General features: G+C 38.4%; 1 protein-coding gene across 2 annotated transcripts in view; it reads right to left on the bottom strand.

The window, feature by feature from the left end:
- FRK (fyn related Src family tyrosine kinase) overlaps positions 1-25991 on the bottom strand; it is a 107399-nt gene extending 81408 nt beyond the window's left edge. For both annotated transcript variants that reach the window (XR_009738439.1, XM_061427512.1), the window contains exon 1: positions 24830-25991. Coding sequence is in view for 1 of the 2 variants with exons in the window: in XM_061427512.1 (XP_061283496.1) it covers positions 24830-25203 (374 nt within the window). In the remaining variant the exon portion in view is untranslated. The remainder of the gene's footprint in view (positions 1-24829) is intronic.
- Between the last annotated feature and the right edge of the window lie 397 nt (positions 25992-26388).

The following is a 26388-nucleotide window of genomic DNA, read 5'->3' as shown; positions in this document are numbered from 1 at the left end:
TTTTGGCATTTTAACAGTCACTCTGCCTTCTGGGTTGGGCACAGACTCTATTTAAGGCCAACAGTCAAATCAGAGAGGCCACAGTAATGCTATCACAGTAAGCCAGACTGAAAGATCAAGGTGAGTTGGACCAGATAATGGCAGTCAGTGATTCCAAGATATTTAGCCTGAGTAAATGGAGAAATTGTTATTGACAGAGCTGGGGAAGACAGTGGGATAGGTTCACAGGAGAAACACAGAAGCTCAGTTTTGGAAACGTTGGAATGTTGGAAATGCCTGGAATTTGGAAACTTTCACGAGGATATAGTGATGTCAAGCAGATCACTGAATATACATGCATCAGGTTGAGTGAACTGACACAGAAAATGAGGTCAGATTGAGAAGAAGATCAAAGTTAAAGGACTGAGCACTCCTATATTTAATGGTCAGGAAGAAGAAAAGGTGCCAGCACAAATGTCTCAGGCAGTGACGTAGGAGTAAACCAGGTGCCAGGTGAGTGGGTGTCCTTGTGATCAATTAAAAGAAGTGTATCAAGGGTAGTGGAATTATCAAGTGTGCTAAACAGTATTGATAAGTTTGCATTCCCACCAACAGTGTAAGAGGGTTCCCTTTTCTCCACATCCTCTCCAGCATTTATCGCTTGTAGACTTTTGGATAGCAGCCATTCTGACCCTCATGAAATGGTACCTCATTGTGGTTTTGATTTGCATTTCTTTGATAATGAGTGATGTTGAGCATCTTTTCATGTGCTTGTTAGCCATCTGTATGCCTTCTTTGGAGAAATGTCTGTTTAGTTCTTTGGCCCATTTTTTAATTAGGTCGTTTATTTTTCTGGAATTGAGCTGCAGGAATTGTTTGTATATTTTTGAGATTAATTCTTTGTCAGTTGCTTCATTTGCTATTATTTTCTCCCATTCTGAAGACTGTCTTTTCACCTTGCTTATAGTTTCCTTCGTTGTGCAAAACCTTTTAAGTTTAATTAGGTCCATTTGTTTATTTTTGCTTTTATTTCCATTACTCTGGGAGGTGGGTCATAAAGGATCCTGCTGTGATTTATGTCAGAGAGTGTTTTGCCTAGGTTTTCCTCTAGGAGTTATACAGTTTCTGGTCTTACATTTAGACCTTTAATCCATTTTGAGTTTATTTTTGTGTATGGTGTTAGAAAGTGTTCTAGTTTCATTCTTTTACAAGTGGAGATTCCTCAAAAAACTGGAAATAGAACTGCCATATGACCCAGCAATCCCACTGCTGGGCATACACACCGAGGAAACCAGAATTGAAAGGGACACATGTACCCCAGTGTTCATCTCAGCACTGTTTACAATAGCCAAGACATGGAAGCAACCTAGATGTCCATCCACAGACAAATGGATAAGAAAGTTATGGTACATATACACAATGGAATATTACTCAGCCATTGAAAAGAATACATATGAATCAGTTCTAATGAGGTGGATGAAACTGGAGCCTATTATACAGAATGAAGTAAGCCAGAAAGAAAAACACCAAAACAGTGTACTAACACATATATATGGAATTTAGAAAGATGGTAATAATAACCCTATAGTGAGACAGCAAAACAGACACAGATGTATAGAACAGTCTTTTGGACTCTGTGGGAGAAGGTGAGGGTGGGATGATTTGAGAGAATAGCATTGAAACTTGTATATTATCATATGTGAAACAGATCGCCAGTCCAGGTTCGATGCATGAGACAGGATGCTCGGGGTTGGTGCACTGGGATGACCCAGAGGGATGGGATGGGGAGGGAGGTGGGAGAGGGGTTCAGGATGGGGAACACATGTACACTCATGGCTGATTCTTATCAATATATGGCAAAACCACTACAATATTATAAAGCAATTAGCCTCCAATTAAAGTAAATTAATTTAAAAAATAGTATTGATAAGATAACTAAGATGAGGACTAAGACCTGACCAATGGACTTTGACTTTTAATAAGAGCAGCTTCCCGAGCGATAAAAGTCTAACTGCAGTTAGTTCAAGAAAGAATCAGTCAGCAAAATCCAGTTTGGGAAGCAAAAGAAATACATAGCAAGGAATAGACATAGAAGAGGAATCCATGTTAAGAGATATTAAAAGAGATAAACCAATTGCAATATGTGGGCTTTAAATGGATTGATGAACAAATCCCAAAGTAAATCCATAAAAATTTAGATTCAAAGTATTAAAAATACATTTATAAAACTGGGAAGTTTCACATTAACAGGGTAGTTGATGATATTAGGGTTATTTTATATTTTTAGGAGTGATCACTATATTGTACTTATGTTTGGTTTCTTGTTTCTTAAAAGTATTTTGTGTATTATATTTCAGAGCTAGCTACAAAAGAATGTATGGATACAATTATATGATGCCTACTGAGAGCATACTATGTCACTTCAGTCATGTCCCACTTTTTGCGACCCCATAGACTGTAGCTCACCAGGCTCCTCTGTCCATGGGATTCTCCAGGCAAGAATACTGGAGTGGGTTGCCATTCCTGCCTCCAGTGGATCCTCCTGACCCAGGGATTGAACCTGCGTCTCCTGTGGCTCCTGCATTGTAGGCAGATTCTTTACCACTTGAGCCACCAGGGAAGCCCATGATGCCTAGTATTTGCTTCAAAATAATCAGCCCTGGGATTTCTTTGGAAGGAATGATGCTAAAGATGAAACTCCAGTACTTTGGCCACCTCATGCGAAGAGTTGACTCATTGGAAAAGACTCTGATGCTGGGAGGGATTGGGGGCAGGAGGAGAAGGGGACGACAGAGGATGAGACTGCTGGATGGCATCACTGACTTGATGGACGTGAGTCTGGGTGAACTCCGGGAGTTGGTGATGGACAGGGAAGCCTGGCGTGCTGCGATTCATGGGGTTGCAAAGAGTCGGACACAACTGAGCGACTGAACTGAACTGGACTGAACCCATTGGTAGGGTGGGAGTAGGAGTTGGAAGAAGGATTATCAAGAAATTTGTTGAAGCTGAGTGATGAGACATGGGATATAGTTTTCTATAGTTTTGTAAATGTTTGAAATTTTCTGTGAAAAACATTTAAAAGAGGACCATGGTTGAGAGAGAGAAAAAGAAAAAGACTCTAAGTAAAGGCAACTTTTCAAAAGTTTGCTGTACAGGAGAGGAGATTAATGTGCAATAGCCAGAGGCAGAGAGGAGTGAAGGGTTGCTTTTAAGATTTAAGAATGTTGATTTTATTTGCTTGCTGCTGCATAGCTTTCCAAGAGGAAATTAGTTCTGAAAGATAATTTAATTCTTTACTAACTGGGATGTAAATTATAGTGATGAACTTAAGAGAGGTCTAGAATTTTTATAAGAAATCAATATCCATAGATTCAATTTCAGTTGAACCTACAGAATGCTAAAGATTCAAGCACATTCTAAACTTGCTAATTCTTTTCCAATATGCCCACAGCCATTATTCACTCTTATCCATTTACCAAAAACATACTGTCAGAAACCTTCTACCTAACAACATTGATTGAAAATTCAGTTTCAAAGTTATAATCTGCTAACATATTTGGTTATCCAAGTATTGTCCATGATAGTTAATTCATTTGAATTAAATATAACAAATGACTGAATCAAAAATGGTAGAAGCAAGAGAAACTGTCATTTAAATTGTGTAGCCACTCTTTACAATCAAGCTTTCCAACTCATTAACCTCTTAATAGAGTTATTATTAAAGATTTTCCTTAATACTCCACTGTACTGACTTTTTTTCAATATTGGTGGCTAAACTAACAGGTAGTTTTTGTGTTGCAACAACTTCTCACAAATAAATAGTGAGCAGGTGAATGTCTGTTTCTATGGTTTCTGTTTACAGTAGAGAAGAACATGCACAACGATTGTTTGACATGTTACTTTCCTCTGTCATAGAAATTTAAGTATTGCCTTCTTATCCTTTCCTTCATCTCTTCCATCTTATCTTCATTCTATTTTCTTTCTCTTCATCTGACTCTTTCTCAATGACCACTACCTCTAGGTTCCATTAAACATGATTTCATTTTAATTTTTTATTCTAGGCAAAGTGTCTGTAAAAAAAAAAGGATCATCCAGTAGGAGATCCATCTGCCTTTTTAAAATGTTTGTCTTACAAAATACTTGGTTTCTAAAATAGATCTGCAATTTAAGAAGTAATAACAGGTACTTTCTTTGCTTGGACAAAGCTTCTCTCATGACAAATCCTCCAGTGATAAGATTAGTTTGCTCCCCTCTTTCAGCAGGGACTAAGATCCAGCAGATAAGGTAAACTCCAGGAATGCAGTAACCTTGCCAATTACTTGGGTTACACTTAGCAAATATACTTACTTTCTGCTGGATCAAACTAAACCATATGTTATTTATACTCCTATCTTTTTTTTTTACAATGGCCCAAAACTATAGCAACCACAAGTTGCTGACATATGCCGAACGAATTAGAATGTAGGTTTGAAAAACATCTTGGGATCACTCTTCTCACAATACCCTCTGTACAAAACTAAATCACTAGGCGTGTTCAGTGACCTCCATCAGCTGCAACAATGCAGTTAGAATGCTAAAACAAAATGCTTTCTAAATATTTTATATTCCCAGAACAGTTGAGCAAAAATTCCTGGGAGAAGTTCTTCCTTTGCATTTGAAGATTAGCTTCTATTAAGTTAATTTCAAAGTCAAATTAACTGAAAAAGTTCCAGAAAGGAAAAAAATACTATTTTGTCCATTATATAAATGAAATAGCTTTATAAGATAAATATGAGTCCTCTTAACTGCAAATGTAAATGTAGAGATAAGGTGAACAAAGTAAATGAAAAGTGAAAAGTCATCATTGGAACTGTGCAAAAGCTTACGTAAACCTGACCTGATAAATACTCAACCATCTATTCTTTTAAATCCTCAAAAGGAGATTTCATAGTCTATATGTGAACATGCCATCAGAACAAAAGTGGTTTTACTATTGTGAACATAGTATTTGACTATTAAATCAGCAATTAATAGTTTGTTAATTGTTAATTGTTAATAAATTGTTAATTGTTAATAAAAACAAATCCTTCTTGTTTGCCTAAATGGAGAATGTCAGACTTTCTTTGTGAGACCTTCTCAATCAGTGCGAATGAGCAAGGCTACTAATTCCTCTAAGTCCCTGCAGAAGTCTTCTGTTTTACTACTTCACCCATACAGCCAATTTTCCATCAGTGAATGCAAAAGGCTTCTTATCTCACTATCAAGTTGCCTTAATCCAAACTGCCCACAGTCCAGGCAGGAGGTCAACTCATTCTTGGATCGCTGAAGTCAATCACTTGGTTTCATTCTCAGTATGATGAATATTTTTGTGGGTTCTTTTCTTTTTACATTGTGAAAGATGATCAGCACTAAAATGTAACATATCATTTGGATGGTAGAAAAAGGTAGAATGAGGGAAGAAAAGGATGTAACTCACTTTCAGCGACAATGATTAGCATTTTATTTTCTTCACTATAGGACCCAACAGAAAGCCTGCCTTTGAAAAGTTACATCTGGTTATAGTCTCCTTAGTATAAACACTTATGTAGCACAAATGCAAAAACTCCACGGATATATTTTAACACAGTTAACATACCATAAGCCTAGAATTATGGACTTCCCAATTGCACACATTTGTCTGACTTCCATTCTTAGCATGGAGATGCTAAGTATCCTTACCAGCCTTTCCTCAACTACAAACCAAACCATGCTATTTGTCTACTCATCAATCCCCTTTCCCATTCTCTCTAATCCCTCACATACTCTCACTTTGTTTTTCTTAAACATCAGTTTTACTTTATATTCTTTTATTTTAGCTTATGAGAACTTCAGTTTGCTCCTTACATCTCTTCTTCTGATGGGGTTTATTAAAAATTCATCCCCTTTTTCTGAGTCCCTTTGCTCTTCACCTGAAAACTGTCACAACATTGTTTGTTAATTGGCTATACCCCAATGTAAAATAAGAAGTTAAAAAAAAATTCATCTGCCTTTTTATTCACATTTTAAACCTCTGCGTGCCTTCCTTCCCTTTGGTTCTTGGCTCTTTGTATGTTTCTCTAACGCACGTGGGCCTCACAGAAGGCTAAAGCCTCTAGGGAGGGCACTTTTCTGCCTTGCCTTACGGATCAAGAGATAACCAGAATGAATCCTACACACATACACAAACACACTGACTGCTACCCTGGAAACAAGGAGAAAGGGCCGGGAGGTTACATCAAATTCTCCAGCAGACAAAGATATGTGCCCCTGGTTGAAATTGAAGAGAAATGAAACAAACAATTATGAGGCAGGAGAGACAGCACCAACTAGTGTTAGACCCAGAAACGCAAAGTGGGAGCAAGGTAAGGGAGCAGTGGTAGGTTTTTGGCCAAGTCTTTAATTGTATTCTATCAAGCAACCTGTTAGTTTGGCTTAGAATTAGTCTCCCGACAGAGCTCAAAAAAAAGACAGTTTTTTTAAGTACTCTTTAATCAGTAAGTAGATTAAGATATAAAATTATTTTCTTTATAATTCAAGATCCCAAAACATTAAACATGTCTAGACCTCTACAGACCCCTATAAAACTCAATATATGTTCTTGAGAGTAGAAATAGAAAAAGAATTCAAAAACAGAAAGAGAGAGAAGGAAGAAAATAAGCTAGCCTTAAGGTCAAATCCAATTATTATGAACACACATTTAACCGGACTCTGAACTTCCTCGTAGCTAGGAATAAAAATGTGATGTGTAATAAATTAAGAATTTACTATCTGCTATAAGGAAGTAAATCAATTTCTCAAGAGAAGCAAACTATGTGTACTAATTTAATGGCAGGTTCTTATATTTTTAAAACATGATTCCTTTTAGAACATGATAAAACCTATAACACCTTATCCTAAAAAACGCACAAATATATACCACACAAATTTTGTCTGCCATTTCAGAGGGCTCATGAACTCTCTCAGGCCCCTCTCTGGAACCTTTAGGAATCCACAGTCTATAGGTTAAGAATTATTGTCACCGAAATTTGGAGGAGTATCTTAAAAGTCGTAGTGGATAAAGACAACAGTAATTGCAAAAGCTCTATTTTTAGGTCTTTCTTATATTAGCAGGACAATATTAAAGAATAATTCAGCAAAAACCATATTGTGAGAAAGGCAGAGTCATGAATGACGTAAGATTAATCACAATATCTACATTTGACCTTTTGGCCAACATTGTTACCTTTAATTTTCCCGATTGATGCATGAAAATCACTCTTCTACTCATTTCTTTAAATGTTCAACAGAAGCATAGAATCTACAACACTCAGATAAGCAAATCCAGCAGCTGTTTGTCATTCCTTCACCTTATATTATAGTTTACTAACATATATGCCCAAACAATATATTGTTTGGTTTTATTTGTAGACTTCAGGAAATATAATCATATTATATGCAATTTCTTAAAATTTTCTTTCCACTCAACATTATACTTTGAGAACATACCCATGTTGTTGCATGCCACTCAATTCATCATTTTCACTAATGTATAATATTTCATTGAATAAATAAACCACAGTTTATCCCTCTCTTATAATGGACATTTGGATTGATTCCAGTCTTTCACTATTAGAAATTGAATTGCTATCTACATTTCCTAGGAAACAGTTAAATTTACCATGGAGAAGGGGGAGGGGAAGAACTCATAGATTATTTGTTAGTAACAGTCAAGGTCATGAGCTGGCTGGTTAAGTGGATGTTCATTATTCATCATGCTTTAAATCTTACCTTAAGCTTCACACATTCTTTTGTATTTATAAAATGTGTTTTTCAAATAGAACTTTTTAAAAGCCATTGGTAAACTGGAATATTTTGTAATATTAAATTTTTCATAAAGTGAACCATGATGCTTTAAAAGCTATCAGTGGTTTCACTAAGCACCAACACTATCATAAGAGAAAAATCATCTGTTGAGATCCTTTGATGTCCATTAATTCTCATGTAACTATTTCACTTTCTACCACTTTACCAGGACCTACAAAATCAATAGCATGAGACTTTCCATTCTCCTAAACTACTGCTTGTTAAAGTAAAGTTTTTGATAAGAGATAGTACAGAGTTCAGAGTGATTCATATGAAAACCAATAGGTGCCTATAAACTATTGCATAAGATAGATACAAGAAACTGAATCACTTTTGTACTGTTTATATCTGAAACATTATTCTATTCTCTCTATGATAATATCCTGAAGTTAAACCAGGAGTATCCTATAACTATAGTATATAATAGAAGATGGAGAAGGCAATGGCACCCCACTCCAGTACTTTTGCCTGGAAAATCCCATGGACCGAGGAGCCTGGTGGGCTGCAGTCCATGGGGTCACTAAGAGTCGGACACGACTGAGCAACTTCACTTTCACTTTTCACTTTCATGCACTGGAGAAGGAAATGGCAACCCGTTCCAGTGTTCTTGCCTGGAGAATCCCAGGGACGGGAGAGCCTGGTGGGCTGCCGTCTATGGGGTCGCACAGAGTTGGACATGACTGAAGTGACTTAGCAGCAGCAGCAGCATAATAGAAGATAATCAGGACTTACCTAACAGATGCCCTATTTGTCTTCTAAGAAAATGCAGAGGGCTACATATTGCTTTTTTATTCAAAGGAGGACTACATAATGCCTTTTTATTCTGCAACAGGTGTATCTGAGTTCATTCTTTTTATTTGTAAAATAGTACTACAACTATACCATAAAAAAAGGATTAACAATGTAGATGAAGATTTATAATAAAGTATGAAGTATTTTCAAAGAGCTTTTAAAGTGACTAAGTATTTCCAAGTAAGTTTTGATCATCAAGCCTATTTAATATACAGATCTTCCTAGACTTAGGATAGAGGTTATGTCCCAATAAACTTATCATAAGTTGAAAATATTATAAGTCAAAAATTCATTTATTACACTTTACCTTCTGAACATCATAGCTTAGCATAGCCTACATTTTATGTGCTCACAACACTTACATCAGCCTACAGTTGAGCAAAACCATCTAGTAGAAGGCTATTTTATAATATAGTGATGAATATCTCATGTAATGTATTGAATGATGTACTGAAAGTGAAAAACAGGATGGGAGTATGGGTACAGGATGATTTTAAGAGTACGGATTGTTTAAAAACTCACCATCGCATGGCTGCCTGGGATCCAAGGCTCACTGCCCCAGTCCAACATCATGAGTGAGCATAGGACCCTGTAATGCTAGCCCAGGAAAAGGTCAAAATTCAAAACTTCAAATTCAAAATTCAAATTATGATTTCTGCCAAATGCATATTGGTTTCACACCATCATAAAGTTGAAAAATCTTAAGTCAAACCATTGAAAGTTAGGGACCATCTCTATTTTCCTATATGTTTCTTTTCCTTCACAGACAAACTTCTTTAAAAGCTATTTGTGTATTTGCTGCTTCTACTTTAAGACCTTGAACTAAGCTCAGTCTTTCCACATGACCCTAAAACTTGAGAGTATAGCATCCAAGAGAAAATTTTTTAATTTTTCCAACAGTTTTGGAAAACCCAAACTGCACTAGAGCTGAACCCTTTATTTATCTTAATTCTGCCTTAACTTCCAAATCAAATATCTAATTCACTGAAGGATGTTGCAAAGCCGCCAACTCTGATGCCCTAAAGAGGGTGAAACTTTTGGAAAATCCCAACCAAACATAGTCCTTAAGACCCTGAATATTCTGCTCAGAGATGGAGGCAGCTAAGTTCCACTGCGTCTTTTGATTTTGCCTTTCCTCAGCTCTGATTCTCAGGATGGACGCAAGTCCCATGAGTAGAGCCCTATCATACAAAACTTCTATGGCTCAGCCCTACACCTCCCAGTGCAGAGTCCCAGTCAGAGCATGAAGTTCCTTGTTATAACTCACTTACACTCTTCACTGCATGATCTCATCCATAATTACATGATAAAACTGCTTTTTAGTATCACCAGCAGTCTTCCAATAAATCTCATGGTCTTTACTTCTTCCTCATTACTCTGACCTTTGCTTAGCATTTGACCCAAAACCTCCCTCTTGACATTCCATTTGCTTATTTTGATAAGATGCTGTTTGTTTTTCTTCTACTTTTTGAATTCTTCAGTTTCCTTCAGGAGCTCTTCTTCCCTGTATTAGTTACGTTTTGCTTTCTAACAGCTAGTCTTCCCTCCTTATCGGAGAGGGCTGGTTCCAGAATACCAATATCTGTGGATGCTCAAGTCCCCTATATTAGTTAAAATTATATATTATTTGCATACAATCTACACATATCCTTTAGAGATACTTTAAATCATCTTTGGATTGTTTATAATACCTAATACAACAGAAATGCTATGTAAACTGTTGCCAACATGTGACAAATTCAAGTTTCATTTTTTGGAACTTTTTTTTCCAAATATTTTCTATCATATTTAGTTGAATCAGTTCAGTTCAGTTCAGTTGCTCAGTCGTGTCCAACTCTTTGCGACCCCAGTACACAGATATAGAACCTACAGATATGAAGAGCTGACTATATTTGGTTAACTCAGGAATCTAAAAGTGAGCAATTTGGAGTGAGTTCAACTGATCTTAGCTGGGCTTGATCATGAGTCTCCACTCAGCTTGTGAGTCACCTGGGACAAACAGGACCTCTCTTCACATAGTCTTCCATCCTCCAGGAGGTTGCTTGAGCTTTTCATAGTAGTTGCAGAACTCCAAGAACAATAAGAAAGCAAGCCCCAACATGTAAGCCCTTTTCAATCTCTATTTTTGTCATGTTTATAATTGTTCCACTGGACAAAGCAAGTTTCTTGGCCAACTGAGAGTTTGTATGGGAGGAGATTACCCAAGAGTGTATATCAAGGAGGTGTGAACAACACAGTTATTATTACAATCTACTCACCACATCTACTCACCTAAACTATGGGCATTTCTAAAGAGTTAATCTTAGACTCCTCCTGTTTCTTAGCCTCTCACACTGTAGTTCTGAAATCTACAATGCCTGCATTTCTCATATTCCTGAAACATCTATAACAGATGAATGGGAATTCCTTCAAATATCTATCTTTATAAAATAGACCTCTTTTTGTCCGTATTTTTTTATTTCTGCATTTCTCCTGGACATTTTCACTGAGATGACTCATTAGTACTTCACATTCAACTTTCATAAAAGTGAATGTATTGCCTTTCTTTCTGATTCAACCATGCCCCCAATAAAAAGAGGACTTTATGAAATGTATATTTCTCTTAATATTTCACGTGGTCTCAAAAACATATTTTTAAATCCTCTCTCTTTTTCTTCTAATTACTTTTGCCTCTAGTATTTACCAGATAAGAATGCTCTTGCATTCATTTAAATCTGAGTTTCAGCTTTCTTGTCCTAAAAGCAGTGATAAGAAAACTTGCCTTGCAGGACTATTACAAAGATTAAATTAGCTCATGTATACAGTTTTGTGTGTTCAGCACATCAAAGATACTTAAAAATGTTAATTATTTCTCTTCCCCTAAGTCCTCTTGATTTTTCATTCATGGAATTCCTATATTCCTACTCTTCCTTTTTTAACAGTACCACAATTAGAAATTAAACCCTGATAAACTCATGCTGGAGACATTGGGTACAGCTTCTCTATCACCACCTAGCCTGTCTCTTCTCCATTTTACTTCCACATCATCACTGCCTTTTCAAAGCATGACTTTTCATCTGTTTCTTATCAGACAAAACCCAAAGTCTTTGACCTGGCACACATGGTCTTTTCCAAAACCTTGTCCCAACCTCTTTTTCCAGATTTATTTCTCATAGCTCTCTCCATAAATACTTCAGTTAAATTATTCAACTTCCCATTCCCTGAATGTACTTTTACTTTCTTTCCCCCATGTTCAACAATTTGTACTGAATTATCTCAGGGATAAGCATTGAGTAAAATTAAATCAGACAGTGCTTCTACCACAGGGAATTTACAATTTCAGGACGCAATAGAGAGTCTCACCTCCTGGGATTACAAATTGTCTGGAGCACAGACATTGTCTTAAAGAGTTTTCCAGTCATGATGCAGGAAATGTAAGTAACCTGCCCTCTAAGACTTCACAGTCTCATATGAAAGACAGAAGTCATGCAACTAGCCATTATATGATAAAAGTAGAGACTCCAGAGGCAGGATGGAGGCAGGCAAATCTCACTTTCATCATTTATTAGCTGTGTAACTTTGAGCAGTTTGCTTAAATTCTCTTAGCTTCAATTTCTTCATCTGTGAAGTGTAGTGCTAGTCACTCCATTGTGTCCGATTCTTTACGACGCCATGGACTATACCTGGCTGGCCTCCTCTGTCCATGGAATTCTCCAGGCAGGAATACCGGAGTGGTTTGCCATTCCCTTCTCCAAGGGATCTTCCGGACCCAGAGATCAAACCCAGGTCTCCTGCATTGCGGCAGATTCTTTACCTTCTGAGCCACCAGGGAAAGTAGCTACCTCAGCAGGTTGTAATATATAAAGGTAATACAAGTGCAATTATTTTGTATTTTTTGAGTAGGATAATGATAAAGTCTCAATAAATACCAGTTATTAATTATTATTCTGGAGGCAGGCATGGCAACCCGCTTTGTTATTCTTGCCCGGAGAATCCCATGGACAGAAAAGTGTGTGGGCACTACAGTCCATAGGGTCACAAAGAGCTGGACACAACTGAAGAGACTTAGCTTGCACATTATTTACTATTGTTCTACTAACAAGATATACAAGATTGTGCGGGAAACAAATTATGAATTATTTTTATAAAGGTTAGAAAAAGACTCTTGGAAGGGGGTCATGAGAGCGGAACCCTGAAAGAAAGGTGTGATTTTCCCCAAACCAGAATATATCTCTTCTACCTCTGCACATATTCATTCATGTATTTGTTTCTTCAACATCCTTTAAAATACTACTTTTAAGTGCAAGCTATATGACAGACAGTTGTGCTACTCTCTGGCATCAATCAGCATCTGTCCTATGCTGGCTGAGAGAGAAAAGCAGCCCTGGCACCAAAGAGTTTGCCTGCCACTTCAGACTAGGCCTGGGAGTTCTCCTGTTGAACATAAACAACCTCACAGAACACCAACAGCAGACAAGGCCACTCTGTGACCCTGACGGATCAAGACAAAAACAAGATCAGCTCACCCTTAATCATATCTGAACACTCACCAAAAAACGGACATTGATGTTCCAAGCACAAAAATGACCAAGCATCCACCTATTTTGGTTAACATAAGTGACTGCTATTTCTTTACCAACCATAACTTTAATCTTGATCTAATCTTCCCTCTTTCTCAATAAGATTAACTAAGATACAAAATCATACAGTTACCCTGCTTCCTGACAGTAATCCATCCAGAGCAGTCTTGCTTCCTAAACTCTGCCCAAAGTCAATGCCCCAAATCCTCTTGTGTGTCCTAATACTCCTACTGAGATGCTCCACTCTTGTCCATGGAGTGTCGTCTCTTTCCTTGTAATGAATAATGAACTACTGTAGGTGTGTTCTTGGTAGTCTTTGTCTAATAGGCATTGACATACATTCTTGGTTTAATAGTCTTACCTCCAGAAACTGTAAAATTATCTGGAGAAAAAGCACTGCCCTATTCATTTTGTTATCTCCCATTGTTCAAAAAGCAATGCCTTTAAACATGGTAAATAGACACAAAAAGTGTATTCAATGGATACGTGAATCTGGTAGACTCTACTTCTTCAATAACTAGAAATGCTGAAAAGATTTGCAGAAAGTATCCTGAGTCCAATTTCACAGAAATAACACAGGCACCTCCAGAGACAATGTTCTGGCAGCGACTTTGCAAGAAGCACAATTCTGGAGCTTGCAATAGTGTCCCTTATGGGAATCTTGGTATGTTGTAACTAATTTTCAGAAATGGCTAAAAGATATAGGTGATACTGGAGTGACTTTAGTCTATCTAGTTACTGGCCTTTCACTGGAACTATATGGCTTCCCAGGTGACATTAGTGGTAAAGAATCCACATGTCAGTGCAGGAGACACAAGAGACTGGGTTTGATCCCTGGGTTGGGAAGATCCCCTGGAGATGGAAATGGCAACCAACTCCAGTATTCTTGCCTGAAGAATTCCATGGACAGAGGAGCCTGGCAGGCTATAGTCTATGGGGTCATAAAAAGTCCAACACCACTAAGCAACTGAGCACACATACCAAATCATCCAAATCAACTGCCAGTGTGTTACGCAAGATTTGTGTTAGTGGAAAGATTTATTTTAAAATAAGATTCTAAATGTTCTTCACATTAGAAACCTAATATAAAGCTCAAGGGTTTCCCTAGTGGCTCAGTGGTAAAAAAAAAAAAAAAATCCGCCTGCCATGGAGGAGACCCAGATTCAATCTCTGGGTCAATAGGAGCCCCTGGAGAAGGGAATGACTACCCTCTCCAGTATTCTTGCCTGCAAAATTCCATGGACAGAGGATTCGGGCAGGCTATACAGTCTATGGGTCACAAAGTCAGATATAACTGAGCAACTAACACTTTCACTTTTCATAAAGTTCAAAAGTTCTCAGCAACAATATTTCTTGAATTGTATTTTCATTTTACCCTTAAGAAGGTGCAAAATTAATGGATAAAAACTCTAATTGAGAAATTTATTCTGAATTTAAAGGCTGTATAAAATAATGTCATATGAATAAAAAAGAAAACATGAAAAAAATTGAAGGCTAACACTAAAATTAGTTCAGTTTTTAAATAAGAAAAAAATCTAACTGAAAAACCTTGTGGGAAAAAATGACATGACAAAGATATTACACGAGGGTAGTTTATCTGAAATTAGCCAAATGAGCAATAAGTTGGGTAATACAGATCACATGTTCTACGTATGAATCGATGCATTTTAGAAAAATTCTTCTGTTATGTTCATCTTCAAAGGAACATTCACATAGACTAACTGCTAAAGTTGCAGTCTTCAGGAAAATAGCCTTAGGAGGTCTGAAATATTATTCAAGCTGCAATTAATCTGCACAACTACCTTCCCCAGAAAGTCCTTCCAGTGCTATTACGTGCTAAGAAATGGGAGTCAGAGAATGCTGCAGAGAAATTAACAGCTAATTAGTAAGAAAGCTAGTAAAAAAAAAAAGACAATTATTTTGTTTGGTAATGTTTTAGAAGGTAATAGTGACAATCCTAATATTCAGTAAAAAAAAGTCAAACTTTCAGCATGCACAAACTGAAAAATATTTCATACACATAATAATTTGAAGTTGTATATATTCAGCATAAAAATTGAAATTATAACTCTGGTCCCACAACATTAATTTTGTAAATTGGGTTTTGGTTTTCCATTCATTAAAAGCTCAGGCCAGTGATTCCTTTACTTTAAATTAACCACAGTATAGTTTCAGTTCAGTTCAGTTCAGTCGCAATGAATACCAAGCCAGGAACTGATTGTGAATCTCACTGAAGTGATATCTAAAAATAACATATATACATACCCTTTAGGTATTCATTCTACCTTACAAAGAATATTCAAATCAGTCTATAACTCCCTAAATATTTTTCCCTTAGGGACCGAATGAAGCCACTAATTTCTAGGAGCCTGGAAATTATGTTATTATGACTATGAGTATAACCAGAAATTGAGGCATGGACAATTCATTGAAAAAAATATGCAAAATAGCCTATCCCTAAAATGAGGAAACTCAGTAGATTTTCTTGGTAGGTTGAAAAAAAAGTAACTCAGAGAGAAAACGTCAAAGAAAAGAGGTGCTTCTTATTTCAATAAAAGACCTGAGATTTATAGATAAGCAATCTCTATTTAATTATTCATTTACTCAACCCACATTTATGAGTGTTTATTATGCACAGGCACTACACGAAGTTTCAGAGCCCAAGGCAATAGCTCATCTCCCCACCTCCCACAAACAGAGCTTAGAGCCTTAGAGAAAATAACGAGAATAATGAAAGCTGATACTAAAGGCTCTGAGCAGGAAGACCTGATGTCTTCTAGAAAGTCAGGAAAGCCTTCAGGGAGAGAGGAACAAGCAAGGTAAGACCTGAGGGATGAATGAGAATTGGTCAGGAAAAAAAAAGAGGGAGAGTTTGCAAGCGCAATAACCCACTCCTGGGGTAAAGAAGGCAGAAGATGCAAAAGACTAAGGTTCAATCCATAGGTTGGGAAGATCCCCTGCAGAAGGAAATGGCAACCCACTCCAGACAGGCCACAGTCCGTGGGGTCGCAAAGAGTCGGAAGTGACTGAGAGACTGAGCACGCACATACAGGAAGCTAAAGACCACAGGGAAAAGAGAGTATGGAAGAAAGATGGAAAGATTGTGTAACAACATCCATCATTGTGTGGATGCTGTTATAGGGAAAGATGTGAGTTGAGGCTGGAGTGGGGTGTCCAAAGTGTTATCCACTTAGGCAGAGGTAAAGGAAGAGCTGGCCAGCGAAATAACAGATAACATTTCTTAAGCCTTGACTATGTGTCAGGTTCTCTATGGTGCATGCTTTCTGCACAACAACCTAATTAATTTATGTCACATGTTGATCCAATGAGATAGGGGTCATTTTTATTCCTGTTTACTGTAAGTTGCTCAAAGTCACATGGCTTGGTCATGACAGAGCCAGATTCAAATTCAGATCTTTGGGACCCATAGCCTGGTTTTTAAGCACACCACAGGCCAAATCAAAAAGGGCAACCAACATTATACCTCTATCAAAATTCTATACCATTAACATTTGGACCAAGTTAAAATATCCACCAGAAGAACTAAAAAAATGTCTCTGATTTTTATTTACTGTATAGATTCTCACTGTGGTATAGGCAGTTGTGAAATGCAAAGTTTTCTGAGCTGAAAATCAGACACTTAATTGAGGCAAAGTCTTGTTTGTTTCTCTTTGAGAAGCCTCAGGATCTAGTCCATAGGACACAGTGGTTGCTTAACAATAGTCCTACTTTACTGTATAGAAGGTTGTATCTACTTTTATGTCAGTTTGGTGAAATGCTTGAAAAAGTAATACTAGTTTCTATCTACAGAGACAAACCAAACCTTTAAATAAATTCACTTGAACAAAATCAAACCAGTTTGAAAAAAAAAAAAAAACCAATAGAATCTTTCTTCTTTTTTCAAAGAATGAATTCAATCAAGCTGGAATTTAAGTTCTAATCTTTAGGACTGAAGCACAGTATTTTATGAGTTATTAATATTCCATGCACATATAATGTTTTCCCTCACTAAAAATTTGTTGAAAACCTGAAAAGGAAAAAATAACCCATACTTTTATTAAGAGAGACTGGTTCTGAAAGGCATATTGCAGCTGAAACTTCCAAATTAAGTTTATCAATTAAATGACTGACTCCTGACTTATTTTAATAATTCCATACTATGGTACTTCATTGCTTCTCAAAGACATAATATTTTGAGATGCATGTAATCAAGTTTTACAGCTATTAATCAACTATTTTTAACTGTTATTAATTACACTTAAACTTTTACTCTGATTTTAATAAAGTTCTGCTGATTTCTCTTTTCCCCATTTCTATGATTTTGCCATTGTTCTTATAAAATGTATTTAATGTAGCAGTTAATTATCATTTTTCTTAAAAATGATGAAAAAATATATATAATGCATTAAATAATGGACATAAACACAGTTATATAAACATAAATGTAGTACAATTATATTAATATGAAAAATCATGTAATACTATACCTGAAATGTAATTTTTAAATAAATTTTAAAAGTACTTACTTCTTTTTAAAAAATTTTATTTATTTATTTCTGGCTTTGCTGGGTCTTAATTTTTTACAAAGTATTTGAGCAATAAATTTATCACACTGTTATTTTATATCAAAGGATAAAGAAATAAGATAATATCATAATTTTAAATGAAATGCAGTCATTTAATTACAAAGTTTTCCAGTTACTCTCAGCATAGAAGTATGCTTTTGTTGATTTAAATTATTTGCCTGAAAATTCTTATCTTGGGATTACCCAAAACATTTGATTTGATAAATAGCCACATGTATTTTTATAATGCATTTTACTTTTATATAAAAATAAACACTTAACTTAGCTTTTTAAACTATAGATCTAAGAATACTTTGTCTTCAAAGAGAGAAATTGAAAATATTTTATTTTCCAATTCTACCTATATGCATTTAGTCTTCCCTGAAAACTAGAACAAAGGAAAAGAAATAAATGATGTGGATTAAGAATATTTATGCGACTGCTTACCCATAGGTGATTTTCTAATGATTTCAACTACTCAAAGTAGATATGTTAGATTGATTTGTGAATATCCTGATGCCTTTTTCTTTATTTATTTATTGATGGTAAATAATTTTTAAAACACATTGTTCCTCTCTCTTTAAGATTCAAATGCAGGCTTCATATCCTAGTAAAGAAAGACATCTACTGACATCTAGGAAATGGCAACCCACTCCAGTGTTCTTGCCTGGAGAATCCCAGGGACGGGAAGCCTGGTGGGCTGCCGTCTATGGGGTTGGACAGAGTCGGACACGACTGAAGCAACTTAGCAGCAGCAGCAGGCTGAAAATAACTAGGAACATTGTGTACAACTTATATTGGATAATTATTAAATTCAACAGTATTCAAATAACCAAGTAGCAAAGTTGCAATTGTATTTTTAGATAGTGGTGTAAGAGAATTCTCTTTCTGAGCATGTACTAGTTTACTTCCCCATGCTACTTTCTTCAAGCCTTAGCAATGACTTAGCAATGACTTTCTTCAGACCTTAGCAATGACTTTAAGTTAGATAAAATCTTGACGGAATTTTAGTCTGACACATTAAAGAGGAGCATGATTAGAAAAATAGTCCTTAAACAAATAGAAAGTCTATTATCTTAAAACTTTATAAAATTCTAACACTTGTATCTGACAAGCATAAACTAACAATAAATTTACAAGTTACAAATATTTATTCTTGTGCTCTTTTTCAAGGCCGTCTATATCATGGTGAATAGGAGAGGAACTGTAAACAAAATACCTTTTGCTGTTGTGTTTAGTCCTTAAGTCGATGTCCAACTCTTTTGCAACCCCATGGACTGTAGCCCACCAGGCACCTCTGCCCATGGGGTTTCCCAGGCAAGAATACTGGTGTAGGTTGCCATTTCCTTCTCCAGGGGATCTTTCCAACCCAGGAATCGAACCCATCTCCTGCATTGCAGGGAGATTCTTTACCACTGAGCCATGAAGGAAGCCCAATCTACCTTTACATGGCAATAAGAGTAGGCAAATCTTTTCACAAAGTACTTCTGAGTCTAGTCCAGTTTAACATCAAAGGTGGGAACCACCAAAAGCGCAGAAACAACTAGGGGAACAACTTTTAAACTCTTCATAGATGACTGATGCTTTGCGGAAATTATACAGTCGCTGCGACCCCATGAATTTATTCAGAATAAGTTTTTATTTGAGGACAGAAGGAAAAAAGGGAAGGTATAATTGATAGGAAAAAGAGGACAAACTAAAACGAGTCTTTATTCAGCTTTGAGCATTACATAACACAAGACTTCATGCTACCAAAAATTGAAAACTTGGTTAATTTGTGCCGTTAATACAGAATGAAAAAGGAAAATCTTTCTTCAGGTCCTCCCCTCCCCCACCATCCCTCTTTAGAGGTAACTGTTGTTAACAACTTGGTATGTGTCTCTATCTAATATATAAATGTTTTAGTTTCTTTGGCCTTTATAAATGTTCAGTTCCCTGAAAGCAATTTCTTGTTGAGTTGCTAAGTCATGTCTGACTCTGTGACCCCATAAACTGCAGCACATCAGGCTTCCCTGCCCTTCACTGTCTCTCAGAGTGCACTGAAACTCCTGTCCGTTGACTCAGTGATGCCATCCAACCATCTCATTCTCTGTCACCCCCTTCTCCTACAGTCCATGGGGTCCCAAAGAGTTGGACACGACTGAAAGTGTTAATTGCTGAGTCAAAAGCAATTTCTACCCTATGTCAAATTCTGCCCTCAATCAATGACCGACTTTGCAAGAACAAATCAGAATCATACCTTTTAAAAGAAAGTTAAATCAGTGATGACAGTTCTTGAACTAGATTAAGTACCTGACTCTTAAGATGTTGTACATTTCCTTTAGGAGTAACTAGCATTCTGGGGAAAAGCCAGTGGCAACCCACTCCAGCACTCTTCCTGGGAAAATCCCATGGACGGAGGAGCCTGGTAGGCTGCAGTCCATGGCGTCTCGAAGAGTCGGACACGACTGAGCGACTTCACTTTCACTTTTCACTTTCATGCATTGGAGAAGGAAATAGCAACCCACTCCAGTGTTCTTGCCTGGAGAATCCCAGGGACGGGGGAGCCTGGTGGGCTGCCGTCTATGGGGTTGCACAGAGTCGGACACGACTGAAGCGACTTAGCAGCAGCAGCAGCAGCAGCATTCTGGGGAGAAGGCAATGGCAACCCACTCCAGTACTCTTGCCTGGAAAATCCCATGGACGGAGGAGCCTGGTAGGCTGCAGTCCATGGGGTCGCTAAGAGTCGGACACGACTGAGCGACTTCACTTTCACTTTTCACTTTCACACATTGCAGAAGGCAATGGCAACCCACTCCAGTGTTCTTGCCTGGAGAATCCCAGGGACGGGGGAGCCTGTGGGCTGCCGTCTATGGGGTTGCACAGAGTCGGACCGACTGAAGCGACTTAGCAGCAGCAGCAGCATTCTGGGGAGAAGGCAATGGCAACCCACTCCAGTACTCTTGCCTGGAAAATCCCATGGACAGAGGAGCCTGGTAGGCTGCAATCCATGGGGTCGTGAAGAGTTGGGCACGACTGAGCGACTTCACTTTCACTTTCATGCATTAGAGAAGGAAATGGCAACCCACTCCAGTGTTCTTGCCTGGAGAATCCCAGGGACGGGGGAGCCTGGTGGGCTGCCATCTATGGGGTCACACAGAGTCGGACACGACTGAAGCAACTTAGCAGCTTAGCAGCATACGATTACTGATCTTTTTGCTTTTCACCAATATATTTCATCACTTGAATTTTTAGCAATAGAATTTAAAGCCATTGTTCTTGGCTCCAAGATTCATAGGTAATTTCCATACCATTATTTTCTGGAAGAACTTTAACTATATCTCTAACATTGAATTTTAAACATTGAATTTTCAAAGGGTGCAGTGAGTTCTGAGTAATCAGAGCCTAAGAGTAAGATTTTTGAGGGATTCCATGTTGAAGATGTGGAAGAAAAACACTCATCTATGAAAGGATCTAGGGATTAAAATTGAAGATAAACCAGTGATTCTTCCTAGAAACAAATAAATCATTAAGAATGAATTTATTATATCATTTAATGTAAAGTATTCAGAAAAGGTAAAGCATTTCTATGTGGAATTTAGTAATCAATGATTATATTAGTTTGTCTTTTAATAATAGTCTAGTTCTTTTTCTAACATCTTTATTTCCTAATGTTAAAAGAAACAAAGGAACAAACCAACACTGAAACTTAACTGACATGCCCTGCCACTAATTACTCCAAAAGTATTTGCACTGTCTTCTTATTAATGCAAGTCAAGGATTAAGATATTAACAATAAATACTAAAATGCATTGCACTAAACCAGTCTAATAAGGAACTGGATGATAACTTTCCTTGATTCCCCACTGCCTCTCATCTCACACATGTGAAGATAATAATCTTTACTTAATACTATATACTGAGCTCCTTGTAAAATAAACATTAACTTTCATAGAATTCATAGGAAAAAGAGGAAGTTTATTTATTTATTCATAAGGAATAGAAGTTTAAAAACTCACATAAGAAAGTTATTAAAAGAAGCTTTTAAAAATAATAATAATAATAATTCCCCGGGGTATTAAGGCACTGTGGGTCACTTGGATACCTTCACTTAGAAGACTAAAATTGCTTCTACTTGAAATGGGGTGAAATTCTAGAGGCTACAGCCACCTGCATAAACAGCACTGAAGCAATTTAGGTGTTTGGTTGCAAGAACCTCAATTAGCAACCTGGGTTCACAGGTGAAAGTCATGGTGTACACTTAAAAGGAAACAAGTGGCTCTTGCTGACCAGGAGGCATGAGAGCAATATCTGAGCATCAAAGGTTTTTTTAAAAAAATTATTTTCTAACTGGAGTATAATTGCTTTGCAATGTTCTGTTAGTTTCTGCTATATGGCAATGTGAATCAGCTATATGTATAGATATATCTCCTCCCTCTTCAGCCTCCCTCCCACACACCCACTCTCACCCCACCCCTCTAGGTCATCACAGAGCACCAAGCCGAACTCCCTGTGCTACACAGCAGCTTCCCGCTAGCTATCCACTTTACACATGGGAGTGTGTATGTCAATGTTACTCTCTCAGTTTGTCCCCCCTCTCTTTCTGCCCCTGTGTCGACAGCTTCGTTCTCTACATCTGCGTCTCTATTCCTGGGCAGCAAGTTTTTATGCCGGTGGATGTGAAGATCCCAAGAAAAACCACCACAAATATACAGGATTGAAGTAACACATGGGAACACTGCTGAGAACTAATTCCAAGAGGAAAGGTCAGGAGTTTCGTACAGAGGGAGAAAAGTATTCTTGGCTACAGACAACCCCTGAGAATCGAAAAATAGCCATGATAATGTAACTGTCTTACTTTGGTAGGCAGAAAGAATCTAAAGAAGTAAGGGTGCTGTGTTTGATCCTGTTACCCAAAACATTATTGCTTTTGAAATGCTTATTTCAATTCACTTGCTGTCTTCAGCATTTATTGTTCTGTCAAGTATGAATGTAGTTGAACCACTACATTTGAAAATAAGAGGTCATGTTCCTATATAATAGAGAAATCTAGAGGACTAGGAGACCCCAGAGAACTTACAGATGAGGAAACGGAGCCCTAAGCAGTTAAACGAATTTAATATATTCAAAACTAGTATATTATGACCCACTCCAGTGTTCTTGCCTGGAGAATCCCATGGATGGACAAGCCTGGTAGGCTGCAGTCCATGAGGTCGCACAGAGTCGAACACGACTGAAGCAACTTAGCAGCAGCAGCAGCAGCATTAATAGTATGTTAAACTGAATATAAAACATATATAATACCATACCTTACATGGAAATCACGTAGTAGAAAAAATCATATTATAAATGCATATAACTAAGCATTCAGTGAATAAAGACATTTCATATAGATTATCACAGAAATAAATGTTCATACAGCTGATTTTCTCATCTGAGAACAGATCAATTCCATTTGTCAGAAGTCTAGATTTCAATTCATTTCTATTTAGGTTTAAAATAAGGCACTTCTTAACATTCATAGACCTCTGATATTGGAAAGAATCGCAAAGTCCCCTAACCCTCTCTGTATTTGAATTTGAGTTTGGAAAGCAGCAACAATGCACCATAGCTCTTCCTACAATATTTTTCCCCAGACCAGTAAAAAATGCTGCAGTTCACATCAAACGAGAAAACACATAAGAAAATGAGTGAGTCCCCAGAGGTTCCTCCACTAAGAATATACACTCTATAAAATGAGTCCTGAGAAACATTCCCAGTCTTGGGTTTCATTGGAACAAGGTGGAAACAGTTTGGGCAAGTAACAGTCAGAGCCTGCTTCTCATCTCACCACACACCAAGAATCCATTGTCAAGACCTTGCTCTATCTGTTTTATATTCAAACCACCACTAGCATAACCTTGCCCTTCCCCCAACTCCCCATGCCACTGCTCAACCTGCCACTTGCATGGATGGATGGATAGGTGCACAGATGGACGGATAAGTGCCTAAGTACATAAAATTTTCTTCCTTGGTTCCACTATAAGTCATAGGATTTATTCAAATATCAGGGTAAAGTCTATCCCCTTCTCTGGAGAAATAACGTCATTATTTTCCTTGTTAAAACCTCTTGAATATCTGTAGCTGGCTAATTTCTAATTATAATAAAAACCAAATGGGATTCAAAGAAGAATATCCAGTCATGATTTTACTAGGAAAAGGTGACATCTTCTAAATGTGACCTTCTATTAATTCGTTAGTTAGCCTTTGTGTGTCTATCAGAACTGGAGTTGATGCTTCAAAAGTTTAGAAAAAGAGAGAGCTGGACTTTAGGTTTGAAAGTGTGGTTTAAGGAAGACCTGTGATACACCTGCTGCTGGTGGTGGTGGTGGAGTCCCTAAGTCGTGTCCGATTCTTGCGACCCCGTGGACTGTAGCCCACCAGGCTCCTCTGTCCATGGGATTCTCCAGGCAAGAATACTGGAGTGGGTTGCCATTCCCTTCTCCAGGGGTTCTTCCTGACCCAAGAATCGAACCCGGGTCTCCTGCATTGCAGGCAGTTTCTTAACCGACTGAGCTACCTGCTAAAGAAACACAGTTCTATGTTAATGTGAGGCATGACTTCTTTTGTGCTTAGTTATTCAGTCGTATCTGACTCTTTGTGACCCCATGAACTGTAGCCTGCCAGGCTCCTCTGTCCACGGGATTTTCCAGGCAAGAATACTGGAATGGGTTGCCATCCTCTTCTCCAGAGGATCTTCCCCAACCAGGGATCAAAACCTGGGTTTCCTGCATTGTTGCAGGCATATTCTTTACCATCTGAGCCACCAGGGAAGCCCTGACTTCTTTTACAGCCAAAGAAAAGAGAGAGTATTAAATACACCGTTTGTTTACATTGATGAAACAGCCCCTAGGACAGGTGGAGTATGCCACTGTAACGGAAGTCACTTCAACAATTACCTTCCAGTTTCACTCGCACCTCTCAGGGGAGGTGGATTTCAATTAGAAGGATCTTTCCAGTACTTCCTCATAACTTTCTAAGTAGCTCTTTGAAAATTAATGGGTTTGCAGCTAGGTAAGAAAGAAAAACCCATTACCCGCCCTCAGAGAGTTGAGAAATAGTGTGTGTGGTACTCACGGCTCTGCCTGGAGGCTCCTGTCTTCAGCCACGTAGTTAGAAGGAATGTAGCCCTGCAGCTGCTGGCTGGAGCTGTCGGCCCTTTTCTCCAAGTGCCTGGCCAGCCACCAGCCCTTGTGGGACTTGTCTAGGACTTGGAGCTTGTCACCCGCGTGGAAGCTCAGGTCCTCAGCTGTCCGAGCCTGGTAATCAAATAGAGCCACAAAGAACTGGCCCTGGCTTCTCTCGGGCTCTGGAGCTGGCAGCCGGGGAGGATCAGGAGGGCAGTCAGCCCATGGGTTCTGAATCACCCCAGGCTTGTCCACCTCCTCAGACCACCAGCAGGGGAAACAACGATCCAGGTAGGTCCGGAGCCTCAGGCAGAGGTTACCCATGGCGCCCCCGGGGAGAGTGGGGGAGAGGGGCTTCTCCCTCTCCCCTCACTCTCTGCAGATCCACTTTCTCTTCCTCCACCCGGAAACTTTGCAATCAGCACCAGTCCTGCCGGCTCTGGGAGAGTGTACAAAGCCCCGTTCACAGCCGTCCGGCCAACCTGCTTGCAGAGACTCACCGGCTCGCTTTCTGTGGCCCCCAAGGCAAAACCAGGTGGAAAGTGGGCAGCTGATCGGTGGGAAGGTTTCTCAGGATTCCCACCACAAAAAGAAATTTGAGAACGCTTTATTTAGACAAACGCCTGAGAACAGAAAAGAGGCATCTTGGTTCTTGTCCCAGGAAAAAGTTACCAAGAGAAACAGGCGAACTCCAAGTAAGCCTGTCTCCACGTCTTGCCTTTGCCAGCAGCTCTCTCCCCACCTCAAGTCCGTCTCAGAGGTTTGACCGGTCCTGACCCTCAGCGCTTTTTCTTTTCTGCTAATGACTAACCAACCTGCCCAGGCTATTGCCTTTAACATCCTGAGCGATGAACAGACTGTAATAATTTCTCCTTACTTCCTGGTTCCTTTGTGCCTGTGATCTTAATGGGATTCCAGTCCCCTCTGCCTCTCCCTTCTCCCACACCCAAGGGAGACCAGCGCCCTCACCAGGGAGCCAATTCTTGAAGCAGCTGCCAAAATCCTTACTCCTGGACAGACAAACTAGCCCAGGGACTGTTTTGTCCTGCTGAGCTACCAGCACAGAAAATAAAGGCAGAGATAGGTCCTTTCATAAAGACGAGTAGGATTGTTTTGCCACCACTAAGGGAAATAGAAAGGAAAAGTAAAGCATTTGGGTATTTGCTACTAGACAAAAGGGCAATTGGGAAAGAGTCATTGAGTCCCTATCTTTTTTTTTTATCACCATGAATAGATTTTAATAGCCTCAAAATAAGTTCACAGTCTGGAAAAATACAAGAGCAGATGACTAAAATGCTGAGAACCCAAAATAGTACATTTTCCCACAGAGACAATTTCCCATCCTTCGTGTACTATTTCTGAAATACGGGGGCACACACACACACACACACACACACAGACTAGGTGACCAGTAGAGAGAAAGAGTACAAGGGTTGCATATGAACTGGTGTGGAAGCTCTTGCTGTTCAACTTTGACCTCTAAGCCTGCACTAGTTCTTGCTAACTTCA

The sequence above is a fragment of the Bos javanicus genome, chromosome 9, assembly GCF_032452875.1.
Source record: "Bos javanicus breed banteng chromosome 9, ARS-OSU_banteng_1.0, whole genome shotgun sequence".
Taxonomy (NCBI): Eukaryota; Metazoa; Chordata; class Mammalia; order Artiodactyla; family Bovidae; genus Bos; species Bos javanicus.
The sequence above is the reverse complement of the archived record's forward strand: the minus strand, read 5'-3'. Positions and strand labels throughout refer to the sequence as shown.